This window comes from Athene noctua, chromosome 2 (genome assembly GCF_965140245.1).
Source record: "Athene noctua chromosome 2, bAthNoc1.hap1.1, whole genome shotgun sequence".
Classification (NCBI taxonomy): Eukaryota; Metazoa; Chordata; class Aves; order Strigiformes; family Strigidae; genus Athene; species Athene noctua.
In genome coordinates, this window is record NC_134038.1 from 134,582,236 (window position 1) to 134,598,785 (window position 16,550).

Below are 16,550 nucleotides of genomic sequence, written 5' to 3' on the forward strand. Positions count from 1 at the left end.
GTTTGCATAGAAGTGTTTTAACATGTTATGTGCCCTGAACTCAAAATCACTTGTAATAAAAATGTTCAGTTTAACATGAAAATTTCAGACTGCATTAAAGAAGATCCTTACACTGCGAAGAGAAATACTGCTAACACTTATAGGACATTTAAAATATCAGTAGCTGTTAAGTATACAGGATTACTAATAGCAGTATCACACCTAGACAATTAAGAGAAAAAGCAGTAAATGGGCACAGAAACCGTAGAGCACCAGGAGGAACCTCCTAGATAAAGCTCTGAAGTCTCAAGTGTTTATACAGTAGAGTAGGCAGCAACATCATGTAAGAATAGCAATCAGATTAGCATTAACATGACAAAGATTGACCACTTGGTGTCTCACCTGCATCATTATTGTGAATTAGAAAGATGAAACTTTCATTTCTTTTCACAGTATTTCTTGTTCATGACTCAGTTTCTCCAATTGCACAAATATCAGAACAAAAACCCCCATACATATAGTTTAGAATTCCATATATTTAGAGTTATTAGAAGTAAAATAGCAGGAGGAGGGAACCTTCAGCTCTTATAATACTGTGATTTTATTACTTACCTCCAGAAAGGTGCTGGGGTTTGTTTTTTATTAACGGGCTGCAGTGAGAGATTTTGTTGCTAAATGATGTAAAAAGATGCTCAGTGAAATCATCTGGTAACTCTGCCTCCAGAAAAGTCTTCATGAACAGCTTGAACCCCTCTAAATCAATTGTCTAGAGTGGAGGGGAAAAAAGTATTTTGAAATGTTTGGTTTGCAAAAACTTTCATACTAATCCACCAAATAATATTCAGCTAACAAAAACTTTAGACTGTATTTCAAAATACTGATTTCTAAAGATACATCCTGGCATACCTATTCTTGAAAGTGACTGATTATTGATTTATTACCTTGAAAACTCACAGTATTGCTACAATAGTCCAGAGCACAGTGTAAGATAGCCCAGAGTAAATTCAAAGCAGTTTTATCAGGAGTCCGAAACTAAGTTCCTTGCTCTCTAGTTACCTGATTAGAACACGGCTTAACAGACATACAAAACTGCAACTAAAGGCACCTATGGAGATCACAGGGATGTACCTAGCAAGTCTTAGCTTTTCCCATAATTAGGCAGTGAACAAGCAGGGGATTTTTGGATGCCTGCTTCAGGGAATTGAAGGTCTCCTGTCTTTGCCTAGGTGGCAACATGTTTTGTTGGTATTTGTCAAAGGGAAACTAATCACCCTGTCTTAAATAGGTTCTAATATTCAAATGAGAGTGCTGAAACACATAACGTTACTTACAGGGGGAGAAAAAAAAAAAAAGAAAAAAAAAAAGTTGTTGTTTTGAAACATTTGTCATTTAGTTTAATTTGGTTTTGGTTTTGCCAGCAAGGTAAGAGCTGATTAATGAAACGTCATTCATGATTTCTCCTGGTAAGACAGCATTGTCTGTTTTAAGTAATAAAATAAATCACAGAATATTTCAAGTTGGAAGGGCCCCATAAGGATCATTGAGTTCAACTCCCCGCTCCTTGCAAGGCTACCTAAAAATAACCGTATGACTAAGCACATTGTCCAGACACTCCCTGAACTCTGACAGGCTTGGTGCCATGACCACTTCTCCTGGGGAGCCTGTTTCAGTGACCAACCACCCTCTCAGTGAAGAACCTTTCCCTAATGTCCAGTCTGAACTTCCCCTGACGCTCCATTGCATTTCTTCGTGTCCTATCACTGGTCAACAGAGAAAGGAGATCAGCACCTCCCCCTCCACTGCCCCCCTTGAAGAAGGTATAGACTGTGATGAGGTCACAGCAATGTAAAGTAATATTATCCTATTTTGTCCTGCTAATACAGAACCACTAAAGATAATGGTGTTCTGAAACATCAAGAGAGCTTAAGTTAATTTCAGTTTTATCTCAGAAATCACTGTGGCACAACCACATATTTATCAATGATGCAACTCAGTTACATATGTGATTTTAAAACAGATTATCAATCATTAATCTGTAAAACATTAGTGCTGCTGTCTTTGTTTCTAGATCAAACAGGACAGCAACTTTTCACCATTAAATAATTAAGGAATAAGGCCATATTATACCTCAAAATTGACTTGGAGAAATTTCCCCATGCTTCAGCAAGACTCCATTTCTCCATAGGAAACTCCAGTGCAACTCCCTTAGTTCAGCACAGTGAATACAGCATCAGGAGGGAAAAGACTAGCAAGAAATCAGCTTGAAACCATGCCAGAAAACTGAGACAAAATTTTTAAAGTGCCTCAGTGAAATCAGAATCTGAGTTACAGTATAATTTTTACAATTACTTTAATATCATTTCAACACTCTGAAGCAGGGATTTCTCTCCCCCTGCCTTTTTAAAAAAAAAAAAAAAATATTTATGAGATGTAGAAATTTTATGTCCATATTAAATAAGGTGTTTCCCATTGAGGCCAAGACCTAACTGCCCCTGGGTAACGTTTTAAATGTGTATTGCTGACTTTACGAGGGACCAACAACACAGATTGCAAAATCTGACTGATCTTGTGCAAGTCATTATTATTAGTAATGTAAACTTGGCAAGAGGGTATCTATACTGAGTTTCTAATCCAGAACACATCATTTGAGAAAGAAGTTCAATGAATCCAATAAAACTCTTATCTATTGAACAGAAAAATAGCCGAGACTGGAAAAAAATTACCTATATAAGGTTCAAGCTGGTTGTAAAGTGGAAATAATCAACTTGAACATGAATTCACTATCTTTATCTCATCATACTTTCAGCCACTCTCTTCTACTTTGGAAAATCATACAGTTTCACTCATGCTATAAACTTTATGTTTTTCCTCAACAATAAAGTTACTGACATTTAATTCATTGTTTATAAACAATGAAACCAAAGAATCTGTATCAACATCCAAGTAAATCAGTCATTAGTTTACACCATGTAAATGTATTTTTTATCCACAAGCATAAAAAATAAATTAATCACTAAATCAACCCACTTTAACCATGTGAAATGGCTTTGTCAGACTGTTCATTAATGAAATGTGCCTTAGTTATTTCACTACAAAGAGGAATAACCAAGTGAAAAAGGAAAACAGAAAAATTATAATCACATTTAAGTTATGTTTTATGGATGGACATGTAAAATATCTCTAATACATAAAGCAGATTTTTATTTACCTTCTCTGTGGATTTTATGTATATACTGCTAAAAATATTCCTTGAGTTTACAGCTTAGATTTTTAAACTGCTGCTTGAATGACACCGGTCCACCAAGCTGCCAGCAATAACTAAATCCCTAAAGCTACATTTTTTCCATTTATGGGCTCAGAATTATGCCTGGGTAGACAGACTTGGATTAATAAATAAGGTTAAAAGTATGTGTTTCTTCCCGAAGAAGAACATCTTTCTCAAAGATGTTCAAACTTTTCAGTATTTTCTAAAGGTGGTCAGATTATCATTTACCCAGTGTCCTCTCCAAAGCAAGTGTTCCAAACTGCCTTATATTTTCTGGCCAGAAAAGACAACAGGTATCAAAGTAACACATGACTTGGCTGCCACGTCCATTATTATGTTTGACCCCCTGACTGCCACTGATTAGGGTGCTCAGCAAAGATAAAAAAGAAAGTGTGTGATTTTTCTATAGTCAGATTTCTTCAGCTGAAAGTGCTTTATCCTCTGCTATAAAATGCTCTGCGAATTGTATTCCCCCAGGGAAGCAGCGACATTCATACAAGAGTTCAGATGTCACACATCCAAAAGCTTTCAAACAAAGCTGAAAGTTAGTTAGAAGCTGGTAAGTGACTTGAATACACACATCAGAAATATTTATAATAGCACAAAATGCAGATGCAAAAATCACATGCTGTATCAAAAGAATGTGCAACAACAGTCCTGTCTAAAGGAGATCTATGCATAGAGCCCTGTGATTAGGTTCTTGCCTACATGAAAAAAAAGCACAAAATACTTGATTCTAATATTCCATAGCTGGAAAATATTTAAGAGAACCTAACATACTTAGTGTAGATTATCCTATTAGAACTGAGCTCTAAAGTAATGCAGTTATTTCAGGAAATTTGTTTTTGTAAATGTATATATAGTAAATAACAGAACTGCACTAGAGAACAGCAGATCTAGGAGTAGTTTAGATTATCCATCTAGCTTTTCAATGAGAAAAGGGTGAGCTTTCATAAAAAGGCTCACTTGAAATTACTTTCAGTGCTTTCCCTATCACCTCTCTCTCACTGTAATATACATAAGCCATTACATACCCATAGAAAGATGGAATAATTTCTTAAAAGAAATCCTGTGAGGACCACTGTAGAAGTCTTATAGGTGTTAAGAGTATTATCACCAAATAGAGGTTTCAGTATTGAGTATGGTTCATTTAGAACAGAACACTTAAAGATGCAAAACATTTGCTCAGCTTCATTTAAAAGAACTTTCACAGAAAAGAGAACAACACACAATATTATAAACATTTTTCTACTGTGCAATTATACAGTATTTTCCTTTTTTCCTCATGGAACTAAGAAAGCATGAAAATGCTTCAGTAAGCAACTACCCTTCCTCTAATTACTAGCATTTCCCCCAGCCACAGCTACTTTTCAAAGGAACCACACAATGTTTTGGTAACCAAAAAAAGGAAAGCAGAGGACATTAATTTTCCACACTAGCATGGATCATGCTCGCTCTGCTATGTAAACGACAGTATCTTCCTTTTTAAATCTGTCATATCAGAATTTCTCAGGTGAAAAGTTCAATAAATTTTGGTATGGTTTGAAAATAATTTATTTCTGTTAATGATTTCGCAAGCATTAAACAGTTCAGATCAATAATACTAGCATAATATATAAGCCATAATGGTGGATGTTTTCTTATGCATGCAGGCTAATTGCTTAATTTTCAACAGTTGCTTGGCTTCCAGAAGCTCCAGCTGAATATAAATGAACCTGAGAAGAAGGATTTAGCATTTGAGAAAGCATTTTCCATGACGTTTCCCAAGTGAGGGGATGAGAGCGTGAGAGGATGTAGCAAACTGACTACAATTAACCAGGCACATGAGTTAATTAATTCCATTTCACGAGAGACTGTCAAGGTATAGGAAGATTATGAACACATATTTAGGGATCTCAGGAAAATTTTCAACAGAATAGGGAGATATATAAGGACATAGTTGAAGCAGCCAATAGTTATTCAGAAGAACATGAAGGAACTTTCAAATTATCTAGCCTAAAATCTTCTGAGAAGGGAGGGGGGGGAACTGTGTTGTTTTAGCTTTGATTCAAATAAAAAAGGTTCCAAAAGCCTTGCCTACAGGTCAGAGAAAGATAGGTGGGTTTATATTAATCATATATAACTGGATTCCTCCTTATATATGTTAACTGATTCACCAAGTTTAAGGGATGTCCTTTTCCTATGTCTTAGAAAAATAAACTTTACAAAATGAGACTTTATAAATCTTTATAATATTCTGTATTATTGGGTAATAAAACTTCGATTGGTAACGAAACATTTTGATATAAACCCAGAAAAGTACACATTCAAAAATACCATCGAGTTTCAGCTGATTTGAACCATAACATCCATATAAAATTCATTTTATTACTATTTTTAGAAGCAGTTCTTATTATCATTTCCCATTTATAGTTTCCAATTACCTGAAATTTTTTTTAAAAAAGGTATAAATCCACCTTGGAGAAAAGGAAAGGAGAAAAAACAGAAGGCAGAAGCAAAACTGCACAGTTTTAAATATTTTTAGCAAATAAAATGTGTCAACTATTAAATATCTTTTAGCTTTCTTAAAAGCAAACATGAAACTGGACTCATTATGACACAATGCAAATGAAAATTAAAAATACACATTTTTTACACAATAAATTATCAAGGAAAATCTACAACATTTAATTAACCATCCACAAAATTTCAGAATTAATCCCAGCACTAAGATGCCAACAAGAATTTACTCCTTTTTTCTAGAAGCTCCCCCGAACATATGAATGAACTGAAAAGAAAGAAACTGACCAAAGTTCATAATGAGTTCTCAATGATTGTCTGACTACAGAAAGAAGGTTCTGCATTTGCCCCACTGCATCCAACATAACACAACAAATTTACAGATAAAGGCATCCGAATGTATCTTTTATGCCTTTATTAATTGTGCTCATTCATTAACACACTGTGATAAGGCATGACTTTTACTTCACAACACTGTGCAGACTAAGAAACCTCCTACTCAGTTTCATAACTGTAAAACCAAGCAGTCTAATTACAGTCTAATGAGAACAATATGGGTCAGTCCACAAAAGGAACAAAGATTCCTAAAGCTAGACACTGGTATTACACCAATACCCTTATTTATATTGGGACCTTGAAAGACTCTCAAGTGTTACTAATCCATAAAGCACTTATACATGATAAACACTTCAGGCTTTTTACTTTAGCTTCTTAAGGTGTCCACAGACCCGTTTCTGAACATGAACAAAAACATTAGTTTTCACTGGATTGAAGATATCATCATTTGCCTCACATCTAATACAATTTAGGTAAATAAATCTGTGTTATCAGCTCTCACTATACATTCTCACACACACACACACAAAAAAAAAAGCACTGTGCATCAAGGGCACTGGAGACCACCATTTCCTTCTAAAAGCACAGAAAAAGTGACAGATTTTCCCATCTTCTGGGGAAAAAAAAATCTTCTGGCAAAGACACCTCCCCAGTGGGGGTTACTTTAGCTGAATTCCCTCTTTTGCCTGGGGAAATTCAAACTTGCATCTCTTTCTCTAGAGAGTATCCAAATATCGGAAAAGAGCTGAAGATTCACTAAGGGAAAAAGAGGTTTATGTAAGTCTATGCCAACAAAATGATTAAATATTTACTTGTAAAAATTACTGAAATAGTCCTTGGAGTGCGGAGGTGATCTGAACATGTTCAAGAGATAAGGCTAGTTAGGGAAACGTATCAAAACAGATACCAAAATGTTTCAGCTGTTAAAGCAGTACTTCTGGACACAAGGAAGAACTTAAGATTCTTAGGTAAATTTTACAGAAAATGGCTGAGACAACATTTTTGTTTTTCTTTTCTTTTTAAAATTGCCATACCAGAGTTGGGTGCTAACTTCACTGAGTGGAAGTAACCCATTCTGGATCCAAGTAAGTCTATGCTAAAATAAACAAATTTATGTATTGCATATTTAAAAATAAATATTCATGTTTACATACTATAACATAAAGTATAATTTCTCAAATAAAGCAGCAAACAGCAATTATAGATTGTTCAGAGAGGCCATTCAGTGCCTCTGGGACTGTAACATATGTCATGGTTTGAGCCCAGAGGGCAACTGAGCACCAGCCAGTCACTCACCCTTTCCTCCTCAGGACTGAGAAGGAAAAAATAAAGCAAAAGGCTCAGGAATCGAGATAAGGACAGGGAAGGATGACTCACCCATTATGGTAAAGGACAAAAGACAGACTCATTAGGGGAATAAAAAGAACATAAATTTAATTCAGACACTAACAACATTTAACAGACAGTGTAGGACAATGAGAAACATTACGACATCTTAAAAACACCTTCCCCCATCCCTCTGTTCTTCCTGGGCTCAGCTTTGCTCCTGTTGTCTCTACGTCCTCCCATCCCAGTGGTGCAGGGGGCAGGGAATGGGACAGGGGTGCAGTCAGTTCTGCCGCTTCTTCCTCCTCAGGTTAGGGAGGAGCTCCTCACATCTTTTCCTGCTCCAATGCGCTTCCCCTCTCGTGGGAGACAGTCCTCCACAAACTTTCTCTGATGTGAGTCCCTCCCACAAGCTGCTGCCATTCCCATGATGCTCCAGCACAGATCACCCCCATGTGTTGCAGTCTTCCCAGCACCAAACTACAACAGTGCAGGCTTCTTCCCACAGAGTCCCAGCCTTCCCCAGGCACAGTCACCTGGGTCAACATGGGGTCCTCTACAGGTTGCAAGTCAGCATCTGCTCCACCACGGACCTCCATGGGTGGTAGTGGGGGGTGGCCCTGCCGTCTCACCACAGGCTGCAGGTGGGTGCACCAGTGCACCTCTCTTTCTTCTCCCTTCTTCCACTGCCTCCATGTTTACAGATGTTCTCCTCATAACACTTCCTCACAACTCTCACTCCTCCTCCCAGGTTCCCCTTCTTAAATACGTTATCACAGAGGCACAGCTAATTGGCCTGGCCTTGGTGCAAAGACAGGTCCAACTTGGAGCCAGGGGAGCTTCAAGAAGCTTCTCACAGGGGGCCACTGCTACAGCCCCCTCCCCTCTGCCACACACAAATGCAACACACCATGCTATCTCACATGCTGCATATATCTTACAATTAAATTTTGGCAATTACGCACTTAACAGGCTTTTTAAAATCTTAATGCCATGAACAGATTACATACAAAAAGTTCCATCAGTGCAAATAACTTATTACTTTCTTATGTTTAAGAATAGCAGAAGCAGTTTTTATAACAGTGAAACAAGACAGATTAATCTGTCTTATTCCCAGATACTATGAGAACATTCCTGTTGCAATGTCTGACTAAGCAAATAGACAGATTTGCCCAGATCTTCAGTTTCAGCTGAATTCATTTTGTTAAAGAACCCATACCCAACCAATGTGTTGTGGTGGAAACTTTTCTGAAGCTTATGGCATCCTTCACTTTACAAGTAAGCTACAAACACAAACAATTAGGCTTTGGTCTGCCAACTTCCATTACTTTGAAGAAAATTCCTTCCCTCAAATAGCCCTTTAAGAACCAGGATAAAACAGAAATAATTATGCCAAGACTTATCCTCATAATAATATTCTTGGAATAAGATAATAAAAAACAGTTACTCAAGGAACTCAGTTATAATGTCTTACAGATATTGTAAAAGATAAGAATATAAAACTAAAACACCACTAGCTATATGGATATAAAAACTGACAGCTGCAAAAGGTAATTCCATTTTTTGTCTAAACTAAAAATTTGGAGAGAGAAAGAGACATTGTCATTTACCGACAGACTGGAGTATGTGAGGAGGTAACATCTGAGCCAGGCAGGCACAGGGGGAAACAGCAGTGACTATCAATCCTTCTTTCAAACTTGTTAGCAATTCTGTCTCCACTGCATCTCTGCTCCTTAATTCTTTTCCTCCATTCTGGCTGCAACCAAGGAGACATCACTGCATGTATGGGGTGGGGAGGAAGGTTAGAAATGACCCACAGACCCCAGATGGGGCCTCATGAGTGATTTCAAACACATCTAAAGTCAACCTACTTGCAGCAGCTGCCAAACACTATTAAGGAAAATGGTGATCAAGCAGACAAGAAGAGGGTTTTTTTTGTTATAAGGAATAATCTGCACTCACTGGAAGAACTGAGAGAAGATCTAAAAGAAAGTCCCTACATTCAACACTATACTTCCCTCTTTCCCGGCTGTTAAAAGCTCCTGGGAAGCTGCTTAATGGCTTTGACCAAGCATTCTGAGATGTTTCTGTGTTTTTCTATCATAATACATTTAAAAAGCCAATTCTGTAGAAGATTCTTTAGCCTGGGCTTTTATTCTCTTTCTCCACCTCAGGAATCTGATCCCTAGTGTGTCCTTTTCAACATACCACAGGAAATCCTATGACAGAACAGTATGCACACATAAAAAGACACATACAAACAAATGACAGTCATTGAACTAGAAAAAAAATGTTACTAAGGAAACTTGACTGCAAAGAGTTGAAAGCCACCAAGAGATTAAAGACCTGGCAACTGACAAGATAAATAAATTACAGTTTTCAGGACAAACTACGTTTTTCAAGAGAGTTTCCAGGGTGACACTGATCACACTGACTGAAGAATTCTCGACTCTGAAGAAACAAAAATATTGAAATTAGGTTTAGATTTTTATAGGTTTAATAAAATCTCTTTATTCACAGTGAACAAAGTAGTCTGGAATCTTATTCTCCTGCTACTGCACAGAATACCACAAAACTGACAATCAAGTGACCACTATTTTCCATAGCGCTATCATCACTGAATGCACCTTTCTTTGCAGTTACCTCATGTATCTCACAGATATGTCATGCAAAGCTTTTTACCTTACTAATACCACTAACAAATGCATACATCTTACTTCTCTTTCAACTGTACACCAATGGCATAATGCATAGCTCACTTTCTTCAGTCTTTTGAATCCCGTATTCCCAGAATATGTGGGACTCCAAGGAAAAAGAAATGGAGGTCATTCTATGCTTAAAAAAAAAAAAAAAAATCCAATTACTGTAAGAGTTCTGTTTCTTCTCAAGCACTCACTGACACATACATTACACTAATTTAGTGCTAGTTCATAGAGGGCGACTCTCTAAATCTCAGGAAAAACAGGAATTGAAGGACTGGTTTCCAAATAACAGCTATGACTATGCTTGGCAAAATAACAGACAATTTCAGGTGTCTTCTAATTTTATATCAGACATATATAGACCAATATTCAACTAAAAATACAGGGCCTGCTCAGGTCTCTGATCCTGGCTAGAACAGGCTACAGAGGTGCCTTAAAATTCCTGATTCTGTCCAGACAGTGGAATGGTTTCTAACACTTTGCATGCCAGAGAGAAAGAGGCTGAACTCTATCTGCACTGCCAGGTTAGTGTGTTGTAAAATCTGCCTTAAAAGACCTATCATCTCTAACTAAAAGCATAGGATCACCTCTATGAATTCCAGTGTCTTTGCAGAGAACAAAACCCTGTCCTTCCACGATGCAGAGCAAATGTACTATGTTCTGCTCATCCCCCTCTACATATTGAATAGGACTGATCTTAGGTGACTGGCCATATACAACAATGTTGCTTTTACTTCCTTAAAATTGGTGATGTCACAACATTTCCCACAATTTATTTGTTTTGTAGTGAAAATCTGCATTAGTTTGGAGCTGAGGAATCACGTGCATGAGACCCATAGGGATCATACACAAGAACACACAGGAATGTGTGACACATTGTCAGCAATTTTCACTGGCCTCTTACTTCTCATAAAATAGGAAGCATTCATACAACTATGGGATCCCCCACACCAATTAAGCTCCCCTCCCCCCACCATAGTAAGTTAATATTCCTTAAATTATGTATTTCAGGCTGCGGTGACCCTAGCTATGACTGTGATTCCAGGTAAGGCAAGTCAACTGTGGGAACTCATCCCTTGTTCCTCCCTCTCACAAAGCAGAACTGACACATAGGGCAGGGGGGAGAAGTGGGGAACTAGTGAAAAAAAAGGAAATACTATACCGTGAGTAGGTGACTTCCTCCTTCCTCCTACTGCAGTTAAGCTGTGCAATTTTGTAATTTGCTCTTCTGCTTTACTGATAGTACACAGAAATGTAAGATCAGGAAAATTCAAGTATGCATATTTTGAAGACTTATGTATTTATGTGTACATTCTGTGCCAATGTGTACAGAACTCTACATGGTATAGACATCACAACTCAGTATATCCTGATACTGAGAACACACAAAACATGGTTTCTCAGCAAAAAATAGGACACATACAAGTAAAGCAAATTTTGCATCCTTTATTGTATTATAAAGAAAACTATTCAGAGGTTTTAACTATCCTATGTAATATTTTAACTCCTACCATATTAAGACATTTGTAGGGAACAAATTATTTAGTCAGAAAAGAATGACAACTCTTGATTCAAGATCTACCCTAACACCAAACTGCAACAGAGATGTCTAACTGCCTCCTATATTTTCGTAGCTGGTGTAAATGCAATGACCAGTTCTGCTAGATGACATGTAGAAAGAAGGAAGAGAAGCTTGTATCACTAGACATTCTTTCTCCTCACAAGACGCAAAAAAGCAACTTAATAGTCTCTTGACAAAAGAGTTGCCATTGTGGATGGGTCAGGACAGGGAGGAGTAGAATAACAACTCCTTTTATTTCTCCTCACCACACTGGCCACATAAATGGGAACAAGACATGATCTAATGTTTGGAATTAATCTCCACACATAAATTCTTTTAAAATACCACATTCTCTTTGTTCTTTTTCTTCTTTGTACAAAATATTTCAACATAAACCACTGTTTTCACCCTGAAAACCAGAATGTAAGAGAGAGGGGGGAAAAAAAAAAAAAAATAAAAGGAAAAAGAGGGACCATTTGATCCAAACAGATTTCCATGAAATATGGTTTTCACTTATTAAGGAGAACTTTCAGAGATAATGGAAAAAGAATTAAGTTGAAATGTAATTTTCAATTAATTACTTCTTAAATTATGTTGCCTGATCTCCAAATGGTGACAAATTTACTGACAGTAATAGCTCTGGGTTATTTTTGTTTCTGGGTAGGTCCCCTTAATTGATTATTTCTTTTCAAACAATTTATATTGACCCAACATCTGAAAAATGAGCTGTTGAAAAAAAGTAGATGTTACAGGGCCTTGATTCACACATAATGATATGACAGCCATTGCACACATTAATGCTACTGCGTTATTGACAATTACAAGATTAGCGGTGAAAAGCAAAGCTAAAGAAAACCCCGTAAAAGTTCAAGTTTTGAAGACTCACTGATTCTGGCAACATTTCAAAACCTGACTTTTTAAAAGTATGTGGGGAAAAAAGCAGAGACCATACAGAGAGGGTTAATAAGCTAGAAAACATGAATTACATGCGAATACGTAAGTTTTTGGTGTCTAAAATGTACTTCTAATGTTCACACAGCAGAAATTCAAATTAAATATGGAATTCCTCATAGAGATTGCCTTTGTGTATCAGGGTAAAGTTTAGTTTAAACTGAAAGTCCTTAGCATTTTCTGATCTAAGCATTTGAATCAACATGGTTTTTTATATAATTCATTTTTAAAATTCTAGTAACCAAATAAAATTATTTCTTAGATAAAGCAGCATCCAAATTCTCATCTATTGAGATGAAAGTTTACAGGGGAAAAAAAAAAAAAGAAATAAAAATCACATGCTCTCACCGGCTGCTCCCAACAAATACCCCATATGGCCAAACAATATTTAGCTATTATCAATACTACAGACAAATACTAGTGCCAAAATTTCCCCTCAGGTAGCATGTCTCTTCAATGAGACAAAAAGACAAACTCAACAAAACATCCAAAATGGAGATCGGAAGACTCAATTTTTACATATTAACTAGATTTTTAAGCACAAAAATGTACTACATTCTTGTTTTATTAAAAGAAAATAATGCTAATTACTAAAATAAAACTGGAATGTATACACCAACCACTGCAGTCCCATCCCGGTCTTATATCTGGGTAAGAAAAAAACCCACACTTTACTACCAGCAGGTTTTCTTTAGTATATGATTATATGTGTGTAAGTTTGTATATCCGTACTACAAACATAAATACATATATTTAATACATAAATTTACTAAAGATGCTATATTTACTATACAAAGCAGGGGGATTAAGAAGAAAGAGTGCCAATGCACATATTTTTAGAAGGATCTTGTAGCATATTATCACCCAGGGTCTATTTTCCATGTATCACCAATAAAAAAGTTAAAAGAATATCCATAAATTATTACATACTAAACAAAATGAAGAGTAGATCGCTTGCATTCTGTTCCAGAAGAATTGCTCATCCGAAAAGTACAATTACTATAGAAGCTAGGAAAAATGGGGTAGGTGGCATGCTTCAGACTAAAACCAAGTAAAATGGCAAAATGAATGAATCTCTGAAAAAAAAGTTATGACAAGAAGTTCTGGTTGAATCGATTTATGTACTGGTGAAGATCGTGTCAAAACCTACTTAGAGACAAACATTGCTGAATTATCATTTTCATTATGTGGCTAAAATGAAGAAGAATCATTTTTCTATAAGCATTCTGTGTCAGTAGTATTCTCACATATTTTAACTGCAATAATCTTCTCTGCCCGTTGCAAACTTTTGTGGAGGTTATTTCTGCTGCATTTATTAAAAATATTTCCTACAAGACTTTTAGTAAGAAAAATAGCATGTGAAGATGTAATGTGAACAGTCACTGTTTGTCCTTTTCCCTTTAAAAGCTCTGAAGCACACAAATTGACAAACTGTTTCAATTCATGAATGAACTGTTTGCTGAGATTTAACACAACTGGGCCTGACTAACTGGATCTTTCACTTGGAATAGTCACACCAACAGAAGGAGGTTTAAAATGTCCCATTCCACTCAGCAACAATTTACATCCACTCTGCACTGAGGAAATTTACAGTCTTTAGGAAAGTGGAGCTGTGCTAATTTGAGTTTTTCCCCACCAGAAAAGTATAGCTTAGAAAGTGATAAAAAATATGAGCAGTGTCTGCTCAATTATACATGCTTACAGGCCAACGCTAACAATAATACCTGTATTGCAGAAGGGGACTTCAATTCATTTCCATTTTGATTAATTCATGCAAAAAAATATGATTAAAAGTATTTTTTCTATACTTTGTTTCTCCGTGCAGTTTCATAAACAGTATCTAGATGCCACCATGTAGGAGAATCAATTGTTACTGTAGCCATCACCATAAAACCAAAGCACAACAGAATATATTGCTCTTCAGAACGCAAACCAAAGAAAGTCATAATTAAATATCCTGGGTAAAGCACTTTAACCTGTCTTTCCTAATTCAGCCTGAGTCAACCCACAGTAAGTTAAATGTCTTTAGAGTTATAAACCAGAAACTATCAAAAATCAGGCTGTTCCCAAGCCTCATCATTGTCTCCAATTTCTAGATAACATCCTTTGTAGGTAATTAAAACCGACCTGCCCTGTGTGTGACCAGGTAATATAAACACGTGTAGAACTGTTTACAAGCACCATATAGTCCTTTATTACCCAACTGTTACAAATAGGATGTAAACCAAGAAATGCTATAGCACCACTACAGCACTCATTCAATGGCTGTTAGAAATTAAATACAATTTCAACATTAAATGCTGTTCTTTTAAGAAAATGTTTTTGTTTTTGTTTCACAGAGTCCAAATACCCATTAGCCAATTACCTCTCCCCTGCTATTTCTTTCGTAGCATTAATTCAGTCATGTGATCAAACAAAAGCACAGGGTAATACAATTAAAATTACAATCATTTAAAAACACAGAAAGATACTTTCCCATTGATGTTAAATGCATCTGAGTAGTTAAATACTATGAAGTCTATCAGTGATGACTAGCAGATAAATAACTGCAACTCCTAATTTTGCATAAACGTTGCACCACTGCATGTATACCTGAGCTGAAATGCATCAATTTTATATATTTAGTAATGGCAATATAAAAATCAAGAAATACACTAAAGGTATCCTTTCTTAAGGAATTTATTTCTGTGTTTCTTTCACTTTAAGAAAAGAACAACTTATGAAAATATGAGGGTAACATTTTTCATACTTTGTAACTCAGTACCATAATTAGTACCATATTTATGCTGTTAGAGGAGCTAAAATGGTGTCACAGTAGTCTGTCACTCTTGAAATATGTTAAAAATATAAGACACTACTGTGACCTTCCACTTTTTTTTTCCCTTTAAAAATGGTGTAGCTTGAAGAAGCACATTCTTTGAAATAGAATGGTCCCTCTGGCCTAAATATTGACAGCTTAAAATTCTCTATCAGCTTCTATCTGAATACTTATGGTGGTAACCTAATTAAAAAAATGAACTTTTTTCTTTTAAAAAACTTTAAAACATTATCTACTGTACATCAGAACTAGAATAGTCCTCGAGTCAGCCATTTAACAAACTATGAAAATTAAACAGGTAACATGTAAATGAAAGCAGCATGAGGCTCATAAAGCTTAAACACAAGGTACTATGCAATGCAAAAAAAATAAAGAAAAAAAGAGGATAAAAATGGGATCTTAAGGCAGAGAGGGAAAGTATCAAAAGGGAAGGAAGATAGCAAGGAGGGAGAGATGTTAGCACAGATGGAGAAAAGGAAACAGAGGGACCAGTAAATATAATGAAAAATGTTCAAAACCAAAAAAAAACCAGTTTTGCAGCAAAAACTGACTATCTGAAACATTTTACACCTCTATGCCCTCAACACTTTCCACAGAAAGCAGGCTCACAGCCAGACTACCAGCATCTCTGCCTGGCAGGCTTCCCAACTCTAGGTATCCAGGAAGCTATTTCCCTAGAAATTCTGCCCAGAGAGCCAGACAAACACTGAGTGCCCAGTGTCTGAATGGTAGAGTTTTCTGCTGGTGATATCACAAGTAGATAATTTTTTCTCTTTGTACCTAGAAAGATACAAATCCTTTCTTAGCCCCCAGTTTCTTGCACGCGAGGGACAGGTTTCTCCTACATAATAGATATGCTATAATTCTTCACATCCAACTAAACCTTCTGTAAATTAGTTCCAAATTGAGTTCACTTTGTCCCATCCGTTGGTCAAAAGCAGAAAAATGTGGTTTCTGCAGCACCTTTTTATAGAAAATTAAATCTTCCTATCTGTAGCAGAAATATTTCACTTTATAACAAGGCAAGGTCTTTAAAGTAAATTAGTATCTTCTGTCAGATCAAAGAATGTAGCTGACAGTAACAGCACAAAAATCCTTCTTTTAATCCATATT

The 16,550-nt window shown here is 36.2% G+C and overlaps 1 protein-coding gene across 5 annotated transcripts in view; it reads right to left on the reverse strand.

Annotated features, from left to right (window-relative positions):
* The window catches only part of DGKB (diacylglycerol kinase beta), a 360,852-nt gene that overhangs the window by 269,666 nt on the left and 74,636 nt on the right, over positions 1-16,550 (reverse strand). For all 5 annotated transcript variants that reach the window (XM_074898029.1, XM_074898032.1, XM_074898031.1 and 2 more), the window contains exon 5: positions 592-745. In XM_074898029.1, coding sequence (XP_074754130.1) covers positions 592-745 — 154 coding nt within the window. The remainder of the gene's footprint in view (positions 1-591; positions 746-16,550) is intronic.